Here is a 25,032-nt window from a genome sequence, read left to right as displayed (position 1 = left end):
AGACTGGGACGGAGGTTCACCTTCCAGCAGGACAATGACCCTAAGCATACTGCTAAAGCAACACTCGAATGGTTTTAGGGGAAACATTTAAATATCTTGGAATGGCCTAGTCAAAGCCCAGACCTCACAATCCAATTGAGAACCTGTGGTATGACTTAAAGATTGTTGTACACCAGCGGAACCCATTCAACTTGAAGGAGCTGGAGCAGTTTTGCCTCGAAGAATGGGCAAAAATCCCAGTGGCTAGATGTGTCAAGCTTATAGAGACATACCCCAAGAGACTTGCAGCTGTAATTGCTGCAAAAGGTGTCTCTACAAAGTATTGACTTTGGGGGGGTGAATAGTTATGCACGCTCAAGTTTTCCGATTTTTTTGTCTTATTTCTTGTTTGTTTCACAATAAAAAATCTTCAAAGTGGTAGGCATGTTGTGTAAATCAAATGAGCCCCCCCCACCAAAAAAAAAATACATTTTAATTTCAGGTTGTAAGGCAACAAAATAGGAAAAATGCCAAGGGGGTGAATACTTTTGCAAGACACATTAGCAATGGACTTAAAAAACAGGTCTTTACAACATCTCATTACACACGCTCTTCTCAAAGGGACATGTTGTTTATGTGTTGGTAGCTGCCTGTTCAAAGTACTGCAATTATAAGACCTGCCTCCATCTTCAGCTGTAAGTAGAGAGCATGACAGATCGGTCTTGTTAAATTCTATGGCTATGAGAAGCTATGGGATAATTACCCCAAACACTACAGAGTACAGACATCCCGGCAGGTTGGAGCTGGAGCTAGAGCTGGGGAGATGTAGGCATGGTTAGTTAAAGCCAGAGCTAGACAACAGGCGACAAGCTTTTGGGTGACGTTCCTTCATGACAGCTGAATGTCTTTCAGAGTGAGACAGAAGAAATGTGTCTGTGTCTGAAAAAAATCTGAAGATAACTTCAACAAACAGTCGGTTGGTCCAAACAAAGCCCATAATGAAGATCTACCTAACACCAGCTAAACAATGCAAATCGCTAACGCATAGCATCTGTTAAAAACAAATTCCTTACACAACAAAAGACAGAGAGCTGGCTAGCATCCCCACTCAACTCTAAAGAGATGAGGTCTGCCTGAAGAGCTAACCTGGCGCATCAGTTACCCTCATGGGCAACTACAGAGATTCATCGTTCCATTAGGTCCCTATATTCAAGCTCAGAGCGACAGTCAGAGAAATACAGACCAATACAACACGACTCATCAGTATACTTTTCCACTGCTTATTGTACATTCTCCACTAACCTTGTCTTCTGGACCAAGAGCTGGCTGGTGACAGGATCAATTCTCTGTGAACGATGAAATGCCAGTAAGGCATCAAATTAAGTCCTACTCCTCACCATCACTGTGACAAACAGCTTGTGGAGAAGCATTGATAATTAATGAGATCATTATTAATGGTTGGACAACAAGTCTTAGGAAAACCATCCCTGTGGGCTTTTGGATTGAACAGACATACACTACATGATGTATATGGACATCTGCTCGTCGAACATCTCATTCCAAAATGATGGGCATTAATATCTAGTTGATCCCTTTGCTGCCATAACAGCCTCCACTCTTCTGGGAAGGATTTCCGATCTCGACAAACCATTTCTGTATGGATCTCACTTTGTGCACAGGGGCGTTGTCATGCTGAAACAGGAAAGTTGGAAACACAGAATCGTCTAGAACATTATTGTATGGTGTAGCGTTAAGATTTCCCTTCACTGGAACTATGGGGCCTAGCCCAAACCATTAAAAACTGCCCCAGACCATTATTCCTCGTCGACCTAACTTTACAGTTGGCACTAAACATTCTGGCAGGTAGCGTTCTCCTAGCATCCGCCAAACTCAGATTCGTCAATTAGACTGTCAGATGGTGAAGCGCGATTCATCCCACCAGAGAATTCCTTTCCACTGCTCCAGAGTCCAGTAGCGGCGAGCTTAACACCACTCCAACCGACGCTTGACATTGCGCATGGTGATCTTAGCCTTGTGTTGCTTGGCCATCAAAACCCATTTAGTGAAGCTCCCGACAAACAGTTCTTGTGCTGACGTTGCTTCCAGAGGCAGTTTGGAACTTGGTAGTGAGTGTTGCAAACAAGGACAGGCAATTTTTGTGCGCTTCAGCACTCTGCGTTCCTGTTCTGTGAGCTTTTGTGGCCTACCACTTTGCAGCTGAGCCGTTGTTGCTCCTAGACGTTTCCACTTCACAATAACAGTACTTACAGTTGACCAGGGCAGTTCTAGCAAGGCATACATTTGACAAACTGACTTGATGGAAAGGTGGCATCCTATGGCGGTGCCATGTTGAATGTCACTGAGCTCTTCAGTAAAGCCATTCTACTGCCAGTGTTTGTCTATGGATATTGCATGGCTGTGTGCTCGATTTTATACACCTGTTGTGTGGCTGAAATTGCCGAATCCACTATTTTGAAGGTGTGTTCACATACTTTTGTATATACTGTATAGTATATCTCCTAGATATAGGACAGACACTTCAAAACCTTATTCCTTATGATTTATTATTTGGGCTGTCTTTTTTGCCATTATGAACGTGTTATTCAATGCATTTCTATGGGCTATGGTAGTTCAGGTCAAATTCAATATTAGATTTTTTTGGGATACCTAAAGGGGTATCTTCAAAATCAAAATCAAATAGCTGAAAGATCTATGTTATAACCATCTTAAAATATGCAAGGATTGTTTCCAAGAGACTATTGTCGTAGTGCTTTCCTGCAGTCAATGACCAAAAGCACCCTCTTTGGCCTCATGGGTGCAATGTTTTTAATAATTAGTAAAGATTACTTACTGTTTCAGGTCAAATAGTTTTGTGATTTCAGTCTTCTGTGATGTATATAAAGTGTAATATTGGGATGCAAACTCAAAATTGAATAAATGTCAACTCAATTTCTGACATGGTACAGGTGTCTTCTTTTTTTTAAGCCCACAACCATGTGTGTGAGGTTTATACTTTTGTTTCAAAGTAGCTTTGTTTAAAGCTACCAAGAATCCCTCTGTGTGACCCTAATTTTGCAGTAAAAGGTTAATGTCAAATAGAACATACCCTGAACGTGGTTACCACGTGGTTCTAAACACAATTCATGGGAACATTGCAAGAACATTCATGTGTCCAGTTTTCTGTGGGTTAGGAGAATATTCCATCAACGGCCCACCAAACATACACAGAACATGGTTGTCATGTCCTCTAAATATTTTTGTGGCACAGAGTCTATATGGATTACTCTACACCCAGCCAGAGACAGTAGCTTCGCCCTTGAAAAAAAAACTGAAACAGATTGGCTAGTGAAGCGCACCATCGGTCCTCTGATTGGACCAGCAAACTATCAATCAACACAGGCTGGGTGAGCTAGTGAACAGAATGCTGATTTGCAGTACAGCTATAGGATCGGGTGCAGCACAAACGTAAAATTGAAGGGAGAGTGGATTGCCATAATAAATAAATATGCAGCTTAAAAAAAGAATGGTGATCAAGAATATGATGAATTGCTTACTTTGCAAGCTCACCAGCAATGGGGCAACAATTAGTAGCCTACTGCTCTTTTGATATGTAAAAATTGCTTGAATTTGATCATTAACTTATGAAGCTTGCATTGGAATTTGTTGTTAAAATGAATATTTACTGTGGCGAAGACGCACCATAGTCGTGGCTTTCCACTTGTGCTCTCCAAACTTCCACCAGTGGACAGTACTTGACAGTAGTTGAAATGTTTGCTGTTGCTTTCACACATTTAAATGCATATGTGGTAAATCTATATTCCATATAATACTACAATAATTACTAGCGTTTCATCATTCCATCCCTGTACCATTTATGGCAACACTTAGATGTTTCTGTTTCATGTTTGATAGGCCTACGATACAATTGTAATTTTTTTCATTTAGTCAACCATTTCTCACCCTATTCTGAGTGGGCGCAATGTTTATTGTGCAAATGAACGTTGGCAAGACTCATGAGGTAGAAGTTCTATTTATTCAATGTATGGTTTCTGTTGGTCATATTTCCAGGGTTATGTCGGCGTTCCGTGTGTCTGTATCCAGAAAAACAGGCAGCGTTTCTCAGCCAGTCCAAATCATGAATAAGCTGGCATCATTTTTATGGATATATACAAAGAAATGTCAATTGAAAAAAGGTAAAACGAAACGATGTGCAGCTAGTTTACAGTCTTTCCAGCTCCAGTTTGAAGTGATTGTGTTAGCTGTGTTGTTGGCTAGCTCGTCTAACTAACAGTGTCCTGACGAGAGAGCACATTTTCTATCCCAGGCGAAATCGCACCTCATTAGCTCATTGTTATGGATGTATCCTAATAAATGTCACTAGAAAACAGCTTAAACAAATGCAGATACTTTGCTGTTATTCTGGCTTTTTGACATGACTATAAGTTAGCCGTAGTTGCCTGGCTAATCAGACTTAATGATTATTAATGATATTTTAACACCATCCATTCATAGAACAATCATTTATCTTTATCAATTGTTTTGAGGCTACCAGACAGCCCTTTTCATTATTTTGTCTTCAACACCTTTTTGATTAGCCTATGCCAACACATTTATTTAATAGGCAAGTCAGCTAAGAACAAATTCTTATTTGACAATGACAGCCTTCCCCAGCCAAACCCTCCACTAACGCAGACAACGCTGGGCCAATTGTGCACTGCCCTGGGAGTCCTGATCATGGCCAGTTGTGATACAGCCTGGGATCAAACCAAGATCTGTAGGGACGCCTCTGGCACGAAGATGCAGTGCCTTAGATCGCTGCACCACTCGGGAGACACCGAGACATTACATAGGCCAGTGTGTTGAAGCCAAGATAATGAAAAGGGCTGTCTGGTAGCCTAACAAAAATAGACAAAGATTTGTACTCGAACAAGTAGTTCCATGTAAAGATTTTTTTTTTTACTTGACTTGTTCAACTTGGGATTTGACTTGAGACTTGAATAATTGTGACTTGGTCCCACCTCTATATATTTGACAAATTTGCTTATACAGAAATGACTCAACATGTCTTCATCTGGGATTTGATCTCACAACCTCTTGGTTCGCGGTATTCCAATCTTCCTGCTACAGTACATTACCTTGTCCGTGTCAGGTATCAGTTAATCTGACTACTAATGTGCCGTCACCCTGTTGCTTACACCAATCAAGTTGTTTGAAATGTACACAGGTGTCTGGCCCAATAAGCAGATGCCCTAGAGACATCTTGGGACAGTGGTTAGGGTGTTAGTAATTGGTGTTGGTGGCCTAGGTTTGAGACTCTCTAGGCGAGTCACCCTACTCTCACATTCTTAGTAAATCTCAGCTCTGTTAAAAGTACACTCAAGCATTTCTTTTGTTTGTTGATCATAGTGATTCAGGAGTGTCATTAAAACAGGTTATTATGTCCCACTAACATTATACAACTATACAGAAAGACCTTACATTTTTGATAGAAGTAAATCAAATTAATGCTGAGAAAATAATCAAATGAACTGCTAATAGACACAGACATGGTGGTGTTGCAGGAATGTCTGAATGCTATGAACCGATAGGTTGAGTAGTTCAAATCCCATGTGAGGGCATGTTAAATAACAATTATTGTATAAATGAACAATGTAATCAAACACTGTGTCAGGACTGAGTTTGGGAAACCCTACTGTATGTTAAAAGCTCTGTGTATAACTATCACTTACCAACAGACAAAAAGAGTGATCAGTTTACCTTGTGGGGGAGAATGTTTCTTTGGTACAATCAGGCGACGTCCTGACAACTGATACACAGAAATGTTCTTGCAACGTTCCCATAAAATCTGTCTAGAACATTAATATCTTATGTTCTGAGAACATGGCAACCATGTTCTGTGTATGTTTGGTGGGACGTTGATGGAATATTCTCCTAACCCCACGAAAACCGGACGCAGGAATGCTCTTGCAACGTTCTCATGAAATGTGTCTAACATGCATATTTGTCCTTCCACTTTCCATTTAGCTAATACTCTCTGATTCATCGTACCTGGTGGACACCTTGTTTTTCGTCTCACTTTCTTCGACGAGGACAAGCCTCTGTTTGCCGACCTTTCTTTCCGACACAGCTTTAGTACTAGAAGTCTAAGACAGTAACCTGCAGCTGTGGGGAGAACGTGAGGAGACAGGTGGGAAGGCTGAGTCATCAGAGACTATGGAGTTCCTTCCCTAATGACAGACAGTGTGTGCATCCCAAATGCCACCCTATTCCCATGGGCCCTGATCAAAAGTAGTACACTACATAGAGAATAGGGTGCAATTTGAGACATACACAGTGTTTTGTCTTCCTCTGAAGTGTGTATACTTTCCATGATTTTCAGTCTTAACATTTTAGCAGGTTCTCTTTGTTCTCTCCAATTTCCCTAACAGAAAGCGTATGTGTTGAGACACAAGGAAATGGAGGCACACACAACGGTGGAAAATATGGTGTAATGCCATGGAGTCACGTGCCAAACAAGCTTTAACAATGTCCCATTAGCACCAACATGTGTCTGCAGATACGTTCTGTCTATAAAAGCAATGGCTGCCTTGCTTGCTAAAGATTTTTATTTTCCAAAATAATGGAATTTTTATTTAACCTTTATTTAGCAGTCATGCTGAGACTACGTTCTCTTTTGCAGATGAGCCCTGCATGAATACATCAATAAACAACAATTACACTATACATATCTATACTGAACAAAAATATAAACCCATGAGCTGAAATAAAAGATCTCAGAATTTTTCCATACACACAAAAAGCTTATTTTTCTCAAATTTTGTGCACAAATTTGTTTACATCCCTGTTAGTGATCATTTCTCCTTTGCCAAGATAATCCATTCACCTGACAGGTGTGGCATATCAAGAAACTGATTAAACATCATGATCATTACACAGGTGAACCTTGTGCTGGGGACAATAAAAGGCCACTCTAAAATGTGCAGTTTTGTCACACAACACAATGCCACAGATGTCTCAAGTTTTGAGGGAGCATGCAACTGACATGCTGACAGCAGGAATGTCCACCAGAGCTGCTGCCAGAAAATGGAATATTAATTTTTCTGCCATAAGTCACCGCCAACAACGTTTTAGAGAATTTGGCAGTACATCCAACCGGCTTCATAACCGCATAACCGCTGCCTTCCCAGGCCCACCAATGGCTACACCATTGCCCAGTCAGGTGAAAACCATAGATTAGGGTCTAAGTAATTTATCTCAATTGACTGATTTCTTTTTGGTTCTGGGTAGAACCCTTTGTAGAGGGTTTTATCTAGAACCTTCTATGTAGGGTTCTTTAAAGAAACCCCTGTATATGGTTCTACCTAGAACTCTCTATGAAGGGTTCTACCAATAACCATTTTATAATCTAAAGGTTCTTCCTAGAACCATCTAAGGGTTCTATGGAGAACCCTTTTATCTTCGGATGGTTCTTCCTAGAACCCTCTATGAAGGGTTCCACCAGCCTTATTAGCCTTACAAATTGCATGATATATGCCAATACATTGCAAATATCATGAGGCCTTTCTTTGAGGGCCTTAATTTTCATACTTGAGTAAAAGTAAAGATATCTTAATAGAAAATGACTCAAGTAAAAGTGAAAGTCACCCAGTAAAATACTACTTGAGTAAAAGTCTAAAAGTATTTGGTTTTAAATATACTTAAGTATCAAAAGTAAGTATAATTGCTAAAATATACCTAAATGTCAAAAGTAAAAGTAAAAGTACAAATCATTTCAACTTCTTTACATTAAGCAAACCAGACGGCACATTATTATAATTATTTTTAATTGACGGATAGCCAGGGGAACGCTCCAACACTCAGACATAATTTACAAACGAAGCATTTGTGTTTAGTGAGTCCGCCAGATCAGAGGCAGTAGGGATGACCAGGGATGTTCTCATGATAAGTGTGTGAATTGGAATATTTTCCTGTCAAAATGAAACGAGTAATTTTGGGTGTCAGGGAAAATGTATAGAGTAAAAAGTACATCATTTTCTTTAGGAATGTAGTGAAGTAAAAGTAAAAGTTGCTAACAATATAAATAGTAAAGATTCACAAAAAATGTACTGAAGAATTACTTTAAAGTATTTTTACTTAAGTACTTTACACTTCTTCTGAGACTACCTGAATCATCTAAATTGGAACAACCATCTCAGTAACTGACGCAATAAATCCAACATATTGGATTAATTTAGAAAACGGTATGTTATTTATCTTTGTGTAGCATAAAATGCATCAACCAATCAATGTAAATGCAAAAACAGAGATTCTGTAAATCTCCCTGCAATAGAGCATGATGGCAAATATTGTATATGGTTCTTTGGAGAACACTTCTTGCCTTCCAAATAATTATTCTTGCCTTCCAAAGAATCGTCAAAGAACCCTTTCTTCCAAAAAGGGTTCTTCTGATCAAAACAGTTCTTGGTAGAACCCTATCCCTCCGTAAAGAAACCTTTTGGAACCCTTTTTTCTAAGAGTGTAGGATCCTCTGTGTGTGTGTGTGTGTGTGTGTGTGTGTGTGTGTGTGTGTGTGTGTGTGTGTGTGTGTGTGTGTGTGTGTGTGTGTGTGTGGGGGGGGGGGCGTGAGCGTGTGCGTGTGCTTTTGCTGCTGTGTTTGAATTCCCCCATTCTGGCCTTTTGAGAATCTGTCATTAGAGAAGCCACAACATCAGTTGAGTTCTGTGATTCAGCCCCCATCACACCACTGTTTAGGAATGTTTTGACTTGTATGATGGGACAATTATAGGGTGCAGAAGATGATTAAACATAGGTACAGTAGAAGACAACCCAACTGTGTTTGTATGAGGCCATTTGGTGTCTTGAAGTTGGGAATTAGAAGCTTGAAAATGCAACCTGTTTCCACCTCTCTTTAGAGATCATGAAGTATTGCATATTTTAGCATTATATTGTCACGCTCAAATGTGAGATTCCCATCATCCACTGAATCAGTCGAGATAAAGTGTTCCCCTACCTGTAATATGAACAGTCAGCAGTCAGTTAGCTGATCCACCGGGCCCGGCTACAACTTACCCATACTGTACTAAATGTCTGATTGGCAGTCAGCTGACCATAAGAATGATGGACGGACCAGAGTACTCTGGCTCTCACATCCAGCCTGGGAACAGCCAAGTAGCAAGGAGATGTAACTGGGTTGGTAGGGAACAGCCAAACAGGAGGGATGGGATGGGAACCAGATAGTGTTAGGAGGAGTCATCTGGGACCAGCCATAGAGCTGCACCTCAATCAAGGCTTCAAGGCAAGGGGAAATTCCCTATACTTTTTTGAATGTGAGGGAGAGAGTGGGAGAAAGGGGGGAGGGGGGAATAGAGAGAGAGAGAGAGACACACAGAGAGACATAGAGAGAGAGACACAGAGAGAGAGATAATGAGAGAGAGAATCTAACAAGTAGAATAAACCTCTTCAGAATGGCATGGGTCACAATTTTTTACATTTATTCTCGGTAATACCAATCACCCCACTGAAGACATTCTTTAAAAAAGTATACTCGGCAATAACAGACTTTATATGGGCAAATAAAAGTTTTGAAAGTTTTACATCTTCCAAAATCTGACGAAGGTTTTCAACCTTCCAGGCTTGGAATTGTATCAACTCGCCACCCAGGGCTTTTACTTGCGACACAATAGTTAAATGCCCTAAAGAGGAACAATGTGTACATATTTAAGATATGCATGTTCATCCCAGAATCTTTTCACGTGTCTATTTTCACAGGATAAATCTAAGAACAGTACGTGCTTCATAGTTAAGAACACTATACCAATGTGGAAGAAAAATAAACGAATTCTACAAGAACCAATATCATTCCCGAAAAACACCCTATGGAACAATCCTTGTATAGCTTTTCAGAATTCACAAAATTGGTTCACATGGAAAACTAAAGGCATAGAAACATTAATGACTTGGTAATTTAAAGTAAACTAAAAGTAATACATTTACTTCCATGACAGAATTAAAAAGCAATTTTGGATTGGCCAACGTACAGTAGATATGTTCAAATATATGGAACTTAAAAGCTTCATTTCACAAAAGGTCCATTTGAAATCTTTTGGACACCAGAATAATCTGTAGGGAATCCTATTTGAGTCAGAAAAGGATGTGCATATGATAGGTAAGATATACAAAACCTTGCAGATAGCCTATCTAGCTGACAATATCTTTAAAAATAAATAAACTATTGGAACCAAGACTTAAACAGAACTGATATTGGCACACGATGGAGGGAATGTAGGAACATAACTAACAAAATTACAGTGAACGAAAATGTACGCTCAATCCACTATAAACTAATGTATAGAATTGATTATACAAGAGACAAAATTCAATTATTCTACAGCACAACAGCAGAATCATGTCTTAAGTGTAAAACTAACAATGACTCAATAATCCATGCCTTCTGGGAATGCTATAAAGCCTTAAAAATTCTATGATATATGACAATACATTACATATATCATGAGGCCTTTCTTTGAGGGCCTTTCTTTGGTGTTAGGAATATCATGGTTTACAGGCCACATCCGGCCTGCAAGTCACATTATGCTGGCGTGCAAAGTGATTTGTAATTCCTATTGGAATCCAGCCAAAGTTGGAATATCCAACAAGTGGAATTGTTAATCACCCGTAACCTGTATCCAGAATGACTGCCAGAGTATGGAAGACTTAGTACTGAGACTCAGCAGTGGAAAAAGTACTTAATTTTCATACTTGAGTAAAAGTAAAGATATCTTAATAGAAAATGACTCAAGTAAAAGTGAAAGTCACCCAGTAAAATACTACTTGAGTAAAAGTCTAAAAGTATTTGGTTTTAAATATACTTAAGTATCAAAAGTAAATATATGGGCAGAGTTACAAAGTCAGCTGTCAGAAGTATTACAATGTAAATGTACTTTTAATCCACCTGTTGGCATATTTCAAGACATGGCATATGAGGGTGCAGTGAGATACCCGATGGGTTGGACAATACTTTTCTCATCAATCATCTTGAAAAAACGTATACTTAAAAACTGGAAATCAACCAATCCTCCATCGTTAACATAATGGAAAAGAAAAATACTTTATTATCTAAATGTTGAAAGGGGAACAACTACTTCAAGGTCTCAGAGCAAGTGACATCACCGATTGAAACGCTATTAGCGTGCACCCCGCTAACCATTTCACATTGGTTACACTCACCCACCTTTTGACCTCCTCCTTTTCTGCAGCAACCAGTGATCCGGGTCAACAGCATCAATGTAACAGTTTACCTTCCGTCCCTCTCCTCGCCCCTACCTGGGCTCAAACCAGCCACCCTCGAAGCATCGTTACCCATTGCTCCACAAAGGCCGCGGCCCTTGCAGAGCAAGGGAAACAACTACTTCAAGGTCTCAGAGCGAGTGACGTCACCAATTGAAACGCTATTAGCGCGCACCCCGCTAACTAGCACATCGGTTACATTAGCCTGGGGAGTCTCTTCAGACAGCTTCATTTCATCCACATGCCAACACTTAAGTCACACTGACTCACTGCCTACATTAACAAATTGCTGTAAATTTACACCAAAACTTTTGCAGTTAGCTATTGCAACTCTATATTACAGTATAGTACTGTATGGAGCAATGCATTATGGGGGCTCAATGGCATTTTGCTAAACTGCTGTAAAATTACAACAATTGCAATTTTACCATAAAGTACTGTATTATGGTGCATTGTGAGAAAATGTTGTGAGAAATGGGCGTCAAATGAATCTCTGGCTCATTAATATTAACATATTTCAAGGCATTAAGAGGCCATAGTGAGAATGCTGTACCCCACAGAATATAGTACCATACCATAAATGTTCATCCTGTAAATCTACAGAAATGTACTTTACTGAATATAATATTGAATGTAATTTATTGTAATTCTGTACCACCACACAGAATGCTATAATGCCATATTTTGATTTTGGAATCTAAAAACCTTTTCCTGTGAATCTACACCAATTCACTAGCTATTGTGTGGGCAGTATTATACTATAATTCAGTTCCATCCCACAGAATACAGTACCATACTATACATTTGGAGTGCCAAAAACCTTTTGTGGGTGCATGGTCTTGTTTTGCTCATTAACACATTTGAAGGTGTGCCTTTTAAGAGGCTTGACTTGTTGAAACCATTAGTGAGAGTGCTGTACCAACCTGAGTGGGAAAGGGGGCCACTTCTTCAGAATCTGCTCCAGTTTCTACGCTGGCAGGACAAGGCCCAACACCACCAACCCAAATCCCAACCCCCCTTCACCAGACAACAACAATGACCCAGACCTTTCCACATAACCGCCCAACCCACCACCCAAGATGTCTCAGAAACAGCTTCCACCTTTGCACCCCCAACAAAACCCTTCCTTTCTACCTCCACCCCCTCCAAACCCCTGGTCAAATGGGAGCCGGTTTCGAGAGAGGTCATACAAACGGAAGACACCCGACCTCACAACTCCAGTTCTTAGACGACGACGTCGACCCAAACTGGACAAAAATGACCAAACGGAGAAGACCAGACAAACAACAGACCAACAAGCGACCAGACCAGAAGACCACCCCAGAACCCAAACCCAGATGCCAGCAAACACGACCTGCCAAACCCCTTATCCCCTCCAAGAAGCCGTCTCCCTCCCCCATCCATTACTTCTTCTGATTGCTCCTCCCTGACCCTTACTGTCCCTGATTCCCCACTCCCACCACCAACTGCCCCTGAGCCATCTACCATAACTCCTACTGTTCCTGACTACTCCCCCTGCCCCTTAGCGACCCAGATCCACACCCCTTAGCCCTCCCTGCCCCTGGTCCCGCACAGTAGCACTCCAGCCTCAGTCCAGACCGCCTGGACCCTCTCAGCCATTTTCACCACCCCATTCCCCACATGGATTACAATGAGATTGCAATGCCTATCCTCCATGTTGTGTGTTTAATTTAAGAAACATTTGTGAGCATCTCTTAGAGGCCGCTTCATGGGAGACTGCCCCCCTACTGGACCAGCCATATGACACCTTGTACAAAAGGCCACCACATTCCAGGCATTCTCTGAAAGTGTACACACACTACAAATCTCACTTGAAGAGTTGTCACCTGGATGTATACTGATTTGGAAGATATGATGCAAATGTGAAAATGACACCTTTTTTAAGAGACATGTTGGTTGTTGAGAGATTTTTCCACATTTGTTCTAATTCAAGTAGTGTGATTTGCCAAATGAAAGCCAATGAAATTCATACAATTAACAATGAAAGATGATACCTTCTATTCTTCCTAAATTATTATCATGACAAACTATTTTGGGGGAAAACCAGTCAACACTCAAGCTACAACTATGCCAATGAATCCTAAATCACATTATTACATGTTAACTATATTTTGTAGATGATTTTACAGTAATAGCAAGAGAGTAGTGTTATTGTAAAACGTGTTCCGAATTTAGATGCTATTGTGTTCTAAATATATGAGTCCCATTCCACGAGCATGGCTGAAGATCTATGCCAGTGTCAAAGGATCAGCACCTCTCCGACCCTGCGCGCTCCAGTTGTCATGCGTGTCAGAGGGACAGCTGGGGCAGGTGCATATCAGTTTTATAATTTACAGCTCATTTGGGAGGATTACCTGCAACCCGTATGTATTTGCAGTAGCCTACGTCCGCTGTTCGATACAGTTTATACTTCACAGTGTGTCCAAAAGCCTAATTCTCTATGTTATTATTCAAATTATTAGAATGGCTTCACATTAGCTGTAACGGAAAGAAAAATAATATATCCTGAATATGAAAACATTTATCTGTCCTTGTCTAAAACGTTTTTGTATCTCCCGCTTTAACGCCCCTTCTCAAAATGGGCAGATTTTGTTGGTAAGGGAATCTATGTTTACAAAGTTAGGTCTACCCCTGAGTCCAGATTGTAGCCACGGTTTGAAGCAGAAACTTCAGCGCACGGAGAGAGGGCGTAAAACTTTCACAAAACTTTCCTCTATTCCACAGCCAATGACAAGGCCCGATCTATAAATCTAGCCCTCTGATTTGCTTTCCTGTCCTGTTCCGAGCCTGACTGACAGCCTGCAGGAAATATTTTTTTCCTCCGTCTTTAGTTCCAAGGGCTCCAGTGAGATTGAGAGGGGGCAACACTTCTGATCAGAGGCTCAACAGCGCAGGGTAGTTTCTTCAGAGGAGCGAAGAGGAGTGGAGAGGAAGAGTGCGCGAGAGAGGGTACCCCATCCTTCACAGAAACTGGAGGAATCCACACTCTAAAACGAATGGCTGCTTGAGAAAATAATAATTTCCCCTCTCTCTCTTTCTCTGGGACCTTTGGCTACTAGTTCTCTCCTAATCAGACATTGTCACAAGTATTTTTTTCAGTTGCTCTTGAAAAATTAATCCGCCTTTGCCGTGGACGTCACTGGCGACCATGGATACCCATATAAGATGGAAAGTAAAACGGAGGATAAAGGACGCGCAAATCACTTTAGCAATAATTCTACTTTTTGTCACATCGCAAGCCAGTTCAGGTAAGATCCCTTTCGGACACCGCAGCCTGATTTTTTGCAGGCTATTGCTGCTTGGCACTTTTTGTCCCGTCGTCTGTTTTAGACAGTGAAATGTTCTCATGTGCAACAAGTCCCTATCATACCCTTGTGTCCCGGTTGCAGCGGCAATTGTACGCCTCTCTAAAACCGTGCTTTAGTTGTCTGGTTTCTGGAATGTGGTCCACATTATTGGTGTCATAAACTGAAATGACCGGGGGCCCGGTCAAGGATTTTAAATGGCACTGGTGCTTGTTCGCATACTTTGTCCTGCGTAGTTCTCTCTAGTTTGTTGTCAACGTTTATCGATTTGTTAAGACTCGATGCATAGAGGACTTGCAGCGCCAACGAAAACTCATTTTCCATGAACTTGTGCCAAAAGTTCTCTCTCATCCATTCAGATGAATTTCGCTGCCTCCAGCGATGGATTTGTTCGCTCTGAACGATGGGGTCCTCCTATAGTGCTACTTCTGATGCACATATTTTTGCATACATTATTAGTGTCTTTAAAACTTTATTGTGTTGGGCGCACATAGGCTACACGTTGCCATGGGGTTTTGTAGGCCTACTTTATAGATATATAGAGTATACATTTTATTCCCTGCCGAGCGTTGAGTTGATCAACCTGGAAACAATGCTCTGTATCACTTTGTATGGCATGATATCATCTTTATTTTTTTAGGCCTACTTAATTGCATTTTATGTAGCATAAATGCAAAAAACATTATGCAGCTTTTGTGGATATGATATCAACAAGATAGTAATTGCCTTAGTTTTCATATATGGCAACATTTTGGCTTGAGTTGGTATTTTAAACTTGATGACAAGGACATCCAACACTGTCCTCCAGATTCCCACATGAAACAGTAAGTCAAATGGGTATTTATTTAATGAGAAACAGAATGGAGCTCAGTTCTCATGAGAGGGCGTGCCCGTCCATCGTCTGAAGGTGCAGGGTGGAGCCTCCACTTGGCATCTCATTTTGGACATGAATGCGCGTGGATTTTTCTGACGCACCTCATAACCGCTATAACGGTGCAATGTCTCGCTGAAATCTTCAAGGTTATTTAAAAGAAAAACGTATCCCATAAACATTTGTCTGGCAATCCTCCAGCATTCCAGCTCTCTGTTTTATGTGCCCTGTGATGACAAAACAAGGTTATTTATGATCACCTGTAACCTAAACTTTTTTTTAAACTGTGTGCCTGTGGACCTATATGGTTTTGCAATCATGCTGCTTTACGCTACTTTTCAACACCCTTATTAGAATGTCAAATCACCTTTGGAAATGAATTGTATGAGTTAGGACTGAATGGGATGCATGATATCCTCATTGGTTTCGGGGTTCGTCAATGGTTATTTGGACATTTGCTTATCAGGATTAGGCAAAGGCGGTGCTTAAACCGCTTCACCTTGAGTGATTTGTAAGGGGGGCTCTGGCTGAGAGTTTTCCTTATGCGAGGGTGGAGACTTCTTTTTTTGCCGGACCTCTCAATTTCTAACAGGTATGAATACAGAAGTTAATCACGCAGCTGACCAAGTTATGGAAGATTTTACTTCTGGGCTAACAGAGATTACATGTAGCTAGGTGAAGGAGGGGGGTTCGAGCCATGGACAGGAGCAGTGGGGTGGGAGTATGAGTCAGGCCAAGGCCTAGTGGCCTGGCCTACATATATTCTTAGCTCACTAGACTGCCTGGCATGGTAGGTGGCCTCAGACTGAATGGTGCTACAGTGGAGCTCTCAGTCAGTCAACCAGCTGGGTCAACCAGTCAGCCAGTCAAAAGGCTGTTAGATAAACAGATAGCCTGGTCTGTTCTCTCCACATACCTCAAAGGACGAGGCAGAAAAAAACACATCTGAGCTGGAGTGGATTCAATTAAATTCCCTATTTGACTAGAATTTGATAACCTAATTTGATTTCCAGTCAACCTAAGTTGCATGGACGTGCACAGACATGTCAGAGTGGTGTGCTAATAATGGAAACAAATTCATATTCATGTGAATTATTAATGCAGACTGATTGTTGATTATTGCCTTTTGGGTTACACAAGGGGTTGGCCTTGAACTTTTTCCATTTTCCCCTCCATTTCTTTTAAACGGCCAGGTCTCTCTCGGGAAAAAAATTGGTCTTCTGTTTTCAAATCAACCTGGTAAATGAATGGTAAAAAAATCCAAGGGCTGTGGTCTTGTCATTGGTCATATGTGATTGACCGAACCATACCCAGTCCTAGCAATTATTTATATATACACTAAATGACTGACAGGAGGCGCTGTTTTGAAGCTACCACACCTCCATCATTCTAGAAACCATTTAGGAAACGATATAAATGCATTTACTAATGTCTACATTTGTTTTTGCCATGTTTATTCTATTCCAGACACCTTAATGCATACCTTTAAATTATATTATGTAAGCTAAACATACAAATAAAATAAAAATATGTACTTTTTTTCCCTTAAAGTATAGTTTTTTAGAAAGTACTAATTTTACTGTCCCCACTACAACAATAAATACTTAAATACATGTAATTTTGTCCTTGAAACATTTAAATGAAATACTTTAGAATTCCATTCATTCCAATGGAGTACTGCTTTTCTGAGGAGTGCCAATATGGCCAATATGGCCAAAACATAGCATCAACATTACAGGGTTCATATACATCATTAGTTCCAAGTCATGTCAGAATAGCTCCAGATGACTTGGGGAGCTGGACTGGAGTTTTACTAGGATTATAGGGTGTTGGACAGAACTCACTATGAAGCTGCTGGCTTTAATCAACTCTTAAAGATCAACAGAAGAAAACAACCAGAGTTAAATGATTGCCTGTGATGCTGCAACACTTCCTGAAACCAGTACACATGCAAGTATGAGTGAACTTTTTATAAGTCGGTATTGGCTAGCAAGAGCCTTATTTCATTGCTATTGTTGCCAATGTCAACCTTAGCATTTTTTTATACAAAAATGTAACCATCAATCATGAAAATATTTATTTTACAGGGAATAAGCATAATACATATTCTAGCTAGATTATCAAGAATAACTTTTAAACTGAAACATACATAGTGTGTAACAGCTGTTGAATTCCACCAGGTTACCAGATTAACAGGTTACAGTGCTAAAAAATACCCCTGTATCAAGATCAGACAGGTCTTGACTAGGGTTGCACATTTTGGGGAATATTCAGAGGTGGAAACTTTCCGTGGGAATAAACCAGAATATATGGGAATTAACGGGAATAAATGGGAAATAATGGAAGTATATGAAAATTAATACAATTTAAATGTAGATGTTTTTTGCATTGGATATATTTGCCATATCATAAAGAGACAGAAACATACAGTGCCTGGCAAAAGTATTCACCCCCTTGGTGTTTTTCCTATTTTGTTACATTACAACCTGTAATTTAAATGTATTTTTATTTGGATTTCATGTATGGACATTCACAAAATAGTCCAAATTGGTGAAGTGAAATGAAAAAAAAATCTAAAAAATGTGCTATGAAGCCCCTAAATTAGATCTGGTGCAACCAATTACCTTCAGAAGTCACATAGTTAGTTAAATAAAGTCCACCTTTGTGCAATCTAAGTGTCACGTGATCTGTCACATGATCTCAGTGTATATACACCTGTTCTGAAAGGCCCCAGAGTCTGCAACACCACTAAGCAAGGGGCACCACCAAGCAATCGGCACCATGAAGACCAAGGAGCTCTCCAAACAGGTCAGGGACAAAGTTGTGGAGAAGTACAGATCAGGATTGGGTTATAAAAAAATATACCCGAAACTTTGAACATCCCACGGAGCACCATTAAATCCATTATTAAAAAATGGAAAGAATATGGCACCACAACAAACCTGCCAAGAGAGGGCCGCCCACCAAAACTCATGGACCAGGCAAGGAGGGCATTAATCAAAGAAGCAACAAAGAGATCAAAGATAACCTGAAGGAGCTGCGGAGCTCCACAGCGGAGATTGGAGTATCTGTCCATAGGACCACTTTAAGCCGTACACTCCACAGAGCTGGGTTTTACTTAAGAGTTGCCTAAAAATAATAAGCAAACATGTTTGGTGTTCGGCAAAAGGCATGTGGGAGACTCCACAAACATATGGAAGAAAGTACTCAGGTCAGATGAGACTAAAATTGAGCTTTTTGACCACCAAGGAAAACAATGTGTCTGGCGCAAACCCAACACCTCTCATCACCCCGAGAACACCATCTTGATGCTGCCACCACCATGCTGTGGGAATATTTTTCATCTGCAGGGACTGGGAAACTGGTCAGAATTGAAGGAATGATGGACGGCGCTAAATACAGGGAAATTCTTGAGAGAAACCTGTTTCAGTCTTCCAGAGATTTTATACTGGGATGGAGATTCACCTTCCAGCAGGACAATGACCCTAAGTATACTGCTAAAGCAACACTCGGTGGTTTAAGGGGAAACATTTAAATGTCTTGGAATGGCCTAGTCAAAGCCCAGACCTCAATCCAATTGAGAATCTGTGGTATGAACAACAAAAGAAAGGGAATATTCTTGATCCCCAATGATCCATCGCATGTCCAAAAAACGTTTTCAACATACATCTGTAAAATGATAGTCTAGACACTAAAGCTTTGGTTGTCTTCCTCTCAGGCTTCCATGTCTTCTCCTTGGACCTCCTCAATGTCCATCTCTTGAAAATCAGACTCTGAGGCCTCATCTTCACTGTCACTTTCCAACCTTGTTGAGGATGGCTCGTTGTCAGGCTCAAAAAGCCTCACATTTGCCCGGATGGCCACCAATTTTTAACCCTTATATTGGTCAGCCTGTTGCGTGATTTGGTGTGTGTGTTCCCAAACAAGGACCAGTTGCACTCTGAGGTGGCTGATGTTGGTGGGATTTGGAGGATGATGGAGGCAACAGGGGAAAGAGCCTCAGATCCACAAAGTCCCTTCCACCAGGTGGCTGATGAGATATGTTGGCACGACTGCCATATTGCATCTCCATCCCAAAGCCCTTGCTTGGAAGTGTACTTCGCCAGACTGCCAAGAACCTTGCCCTCATCCAGGCCAAGTTGGCGAGACACGGTAGTGATGACACCATAGGCCTTGTTGATCTCTGCACCAGACAGGATGCTCTTGCCAGCATACTTGGCGTCCGCTGCGGCATGTATGGGCTTCTTCGATGTATTTCAGAACTGCAGTTTTCTCTGCTTGAAGCAACAATGAAGTGGGCAGGGCAGTACGGATTTCTTCTCTTACATCTGCAAGCAGAGTCTGAACATCAGACAGGATGGCATTGTCTCCCTCAATCCGTGCAATGGCTACTGCTATAGGTTTCAGGAGTTTTAGGCTGCTTACCACTCTCTCCCAAAATACATAATCCAGGAGGATCCTCTTGATGAGGCTGTCCATATCGGCAGATTGTGATATGGCCATTTCTTGGAGCGACTCCATCCCCTCCAGGAGACTGTCAAACATGTTGACAACACCACCCTAACGGGTGTTGCTGGGCATCTTCAATGTGGTGCTCTTATTCTTCTCACTTTGCTTGGTGAGGTAGATTGCTAATATAACTTGATGACCCTTCACATACCTAACCATTTCCTTGGCTCTCTTGTAGAGTGTATCCATTGTTTTCTGTGCTATGATGTCCTTGAGAAGTAGATTCAATGCATGAGCAGCACACCCAATGGTTGTGATGTGAGTGTAGGACCAAGCAGCCTTCATGTTCACTGCATTGTCTATCACCAGTGCAAATACCTTCTGTGGTTCAAGGTCATTGATGACTGCCTTCAGCTCATCTGCAATGTAGAGACCAGTGTGTCTGTTGTCCCTTGTGTCTGTGCTCTTGTAGAATACTGGTTGAGGGGTGGAGATGATGTAGTTAATTATTCCTTGCCCACGAACATTCGACCACCCATCAGAGATGATTGCAATACAGTCTGCTTTCTCTATGATTTGCTTTGACCATCACTTGAACTCTGTTGAACTCTGCACCCAGCAAATGAGTAGATAAAACATGTCTGGTTGGAGGGGTGTATGCTGGGCGAAGAACATTCAGAAATCTCTTCTAATACACATTGCCTGTGATCATCAGAGGTGAACCAGTTGCATACACAGCTCGGGCAAGACCTTCATCAGCATTTCTCTGACTATGTTCCTCCATTGAGTCAAAAAACTTCTGATTCCAGGAGGACAATGAGCTGTTGCTATCGATAAGGTTTCTGATTCATCATTTTCACCTCGAATAGAAGTAGAGGGACTTTTGTCAGAGGTTTCTTGCTGTGAGCGCTGAGGGAACTTTATGCACTTGGCCAGATGATTCAGCATCTTTGTTGCATTCTTCACATCTGATTTGGCACAGTATTTGCAAATGTACACCGCTTTTCCTTCTACATTAGCTGCAGTGAAATGTCTCCACACATCAGATAGTGCCCGTGGCGTTTTCCTGTAAAGATTTGTAAAAAATGTGTAAAAAAACAACAAATACAATTCCATGTACAGATAAATAGTTAAGCAGTTAGATTAAATAACTCCTTTGTAAGATAAATGTTTTAAAATGAAACATGTATGGAAACAGGTGAATTAACACTCCTCAGTTAGCAGGCTCAAGCAAGTGAAAACCCACATGGTAGCAAAAACTAACTAGCAGAAATTGTTAACAAGTTAGAAATGATTTAAACACACTTTGCTGTAGGCTACTATTTAGTAGTTAACAAAAAATCATGTATGTCAAGTAAAATATATTCAGACCACCCAGTATTGTAATCAAAACTTACCAGAAAGCATGTTGTCCTTAGCTCAGAGAGTGTAGTAGTGTGGGCTCAATAGCATCTCATTAGTGTGCAAGATCTTAAGAATCAGCTGTACATGTGATGGAAGAGTGCATTGCACATGCACTGTGCATGCAGAGGGTTGCAATTCCATTGAATTGGGGATAGTAATTTACTGGAAAGTTTCCGACCCTTTGCAACCCTAGTCTTGACACACATTCCAACACATCTCCATGCACTCTAAAAAATGATTAGATCCACTGCATCAGATCAGAAGACTCAAGGTGTGGTTTAGTAGGGTGTGGTGTTCAAATAGTTATTTTTGGCCACTGGTGAGGGTAAATGTCATTCTGGTTAATCTGTTCTGTTGTATTGTCAACCATGTTATGTTATGGTTGACCACTGATACTTTCTTACGCAAGAGTTTGAGTTCCCAAAGTTGGGATAGTTACCGCTTTTTAGTTTTTAAATTATAATGTTGTACATTTTGTATTAAAATATGTAATGTGCAAGATATTCAAGGAAATTGACATTTGCAGTGTACAAACTTAACATGATTAACATGAATGACACTTGTTCTCACAAGTAGCCAAAAATAACTATCTCAAAGCCATGTCCCCAATAGGCCACGCCTTTGGATTACTCAAACATGGGTTAATTTAACCATCAGTTATGTTTTTATTGACTTTCATGCTGGGTTGACCAAGCAGGTGCGTCTTTTTTAAAATCGAATCCATAGGTTATTTTCAGGAGGCATGGTCTATTGGGGCTGTGGCTTTCAGCTAAGTCTTTTTGGCCACCCGTGAGATTAAATGTAATTCCTGTTCATCACTTACTGTTTATACACTGCAAATTTCCCTCCAATATTTTTGCACATTACATATTGTTATATACATTAAATTTTTTTTTTTTAATATCCTAGTAAAGTGGTAGCTATCCAAACATTGGGCTACACATCACTACTCAATGAATACAGCACTCAACCTTAATGTGTGTTGATAATACAACAGAACAGATTAACTGGAATGAGATTTGCTCTCACGGGTAGCCAAAAATAACAATCTGAAAGCCACACCCCTACTAAACCATGCCATCTCATTTAAGCCATGTCATCTCATCTGAGCTTGTGGATTATAGTTCAATAACCAAACTAAAGCCTTGTCCACGTTGACAGTTTTTTGTCATATCTGATTCGAATCAGTTCGTTTTCCTGCAGTCTGAACCACCAAAAAGCACATGGAATCAAATATTTCAAGCCACATTTCAAACCACTTAATTTACTTGCCCTCAAGTGGTTTTTGGACTGTTATTTGGCACATCTTGTTGATTGCTAGCTACTCTGTTGACAGTTTTGACAAGAACATGTGGTAGCTAACTAGTTTGTTAATTGTTTACAAACAAGTTAGTGAATGTGCTAGAAAGCTAAACAGCTACCTAGCTAGCTAGTTGACTGCTGTTAGTAGCCATTAAGGACTCATTTAGAAAGTTGGATCATCTTATCCTTTGAGGCTTTAAAAGTGTTATTACACTACTATTTTGAACATTTAAAGCAAATGGGAAACATCTATGGCAGGCTTTGCTGTCACCTTAGCTTGCTACATACTTCTGAGTGATAGGAAGCACAAGCCCCACCAACAGCCACTGTGCACACACCCATCTTTACTATGACAACTAGTGTAGCCATGTCTGCAAATGACTGCTGTCTGAACACACATTATTTCAATTTGGTCACTTGTAACTTGCTGTTTGGACAGTCAGTATTCCAAAATGGATGTAAGAAACAAAACTGATTTGTGATCCGTTTTAAGAAGCTTGGCGTATGCCGTACGTCACTATTTCACAGGAGAGGCATTTGAACGTAACACTTTTTGTAATCAAAATGTGTTTTTTTTGGCAGAAATGGCTTCTGGAACATGTGAACTTTCATGTGCCTTAATAACAAACTTGTATGTAATCTGTAAATACGAATATAATTGTTAAATTACGAGGCTAGTTGGTTTAGCCACAGAAGAAGACAGAAACCTTCCCGCTAAAGTGGAAAGGTGTTGCTACTGCTCTCAACAACATTGCTGCCCAGAATTTTGCAGGCGCTATCGACGAAGATCAGTGGAAAAAGTTGCGATGGACTACTTTCTGCACACGGTCAGTGTGAACCGGAGTGACTTAACACAACAATGGGAAAAACATGGATGAACGCTTCACAGCAGCGTGTCTTTTCCGTTTGGTTTGTACAGTTAGCTACAAACCAAACGGGAAAGACACGCTGCCTTGAAGCGTTCATCCATGTATACGGGTAAGAGTATAGCTACATTTTCAGATATTATATGTTTCTAATTTGGTCAGAAAGTTGTTTTCATTGCAAATTAAAGCATACTTTTAGCTACCTAGCGAATGTTTGCTTGCTGGCTCACTAGCTAACGTTCCGTGTATGATCTGTGTAGTAAAATGTGTATTTTAGATATCTATTTGCATTGCTAGTTATAGCCTAATGTTAGCTAGCTAGCTAACATTGAACCTAGTTAGTTAGCTTTAGGTACCTGCAGATTCGTACTCCAGCATTTCATGGATGGTGGCTAGCTATGACAATCCATTTATACTTTAGCTATGGGTTGGAATTACGGTTAAGAGATTAGCTTTCTACATGTCTAAACAAAAAACACTTTGCCAGATGATTACACTAATTTAGCCAGGTGTGTCTGGGGGTGATTGCGGCCATCTATTGTATTTCATGAACATGTCTAGGCAGTAGTGACCTATCCACTTAGCTAGATGTGGCTGGGGGGTGGTTGTAGCATTTCTTTCATATGACCCATCAATTTAGACAAGTGTGGGTAAGCATCTAATAATTATAAAATATATACAATATTTTTATCTGGACACTTTCAAAGTCAGATTAGGATATGGGCCGGTGACTAGATAAAGTCTATTTTTACCTGGAGTTTTTCCTTATTGTATTCTACTACTTTCACCACTTTTAGTCTTGAAATTATATAAATTATATTAATTTGGGGACAGGTCTAAAAGCATTAAACATTTATAGCAATTTAGCTAGCTAGCGTGCAGTTGCTAGCTAATTTGTCCTATTTAGCTAGCTTGCTGTTGATAGCTAATTTGTCCTATTTAGCTAGCTTGCTGTTGATAGCTAATTTGTCCTGGGATATAAACGTTGAGTTGTTAATGTACCTGAAATGCAGAAGGCCCTCTACTCCGACAATTAGTGTTGCACCGATATGACATTTCTGTCTGATACCGATATCCGATATTTTCCTTGACAAAATCTAATAAAAGAAAACGATACCGATAACCAATATTTAAAATGTTTGCGGCCTTTTAAGCATTGTAGTACATTTAAATAGTTAACACACACACATGAACGCAGCGGTCTAAGGCACTGCATCTCAGTACAAGAGGTGTCACTACAGTCCCTGGTTTGAATCCAGGCTGTATCAAATCCGGCCGTGGTTGGGAGTCCCATAGTGTGAAGCACAATTGCCCCAGCGTCGTCCGAAGCAGTCATTGTAAATAAGAATTTGTTCTTAACTGATTTGCCTAGTTGCCTAGCCTAAATAAAGGTTGCACACACACATACACACACACACACACACACACACCACACTGACCAAAAAGTTATTTTGTTGGCATTTAATTATGTCCCCATTACCAGTAGAACATAATCAAAACCTATTTCTTTCACTTACTTGCTGTGCTGTTTCGTTGTTCATTTGTTCAG

At 40.5% G+C, this 25,032-nt stretch overlaps 1 protein-coding gene across 2 annotated transcripts in view; it reads left to right on the top strand.

Moving 5' to 3' along the window:
* The first annotated feature begins 14,135 nt into the window (after window positions 1-14,135).
* LOC106562962 (collagen alpha-1(V) chain) overlaps window positions 14,136-25,032 on the top strand; it is a 134,665-nt gene continuing 123,768 nt past the window's right edge. For both annotated transcript variants that reach the window (XM_014128098.3, XM_014128099.3), the window contains exon 1: window positions 14,136-14,534. In XM_014128098.3, the coding sequence (XP_013983573.1) occupies window positions 14,435-14,534 (100 nt within the window). In that variant the 5' untranslated portion in view covers window positions 14,136-14,434. The remainder of the gene's footprint in view (window positions 14,535-25,032) is intronic.

Source organism: Salmo salar, chromosome 11 (genome assembly GCF_965601325.2).
Source record: "Salmo salar chromosome 11, fSalSal1, whole genome shotgun sequence".
Taxonomy (NCBI): Eukaryota; Metazoa; Chordata; class Actinopteri; order Salmoniformes; family Salmonidae; genus Salmo; species Salmo salar.
This window is presented reverse-complemented; position numbering and strand designations above follow the sequence as displayed.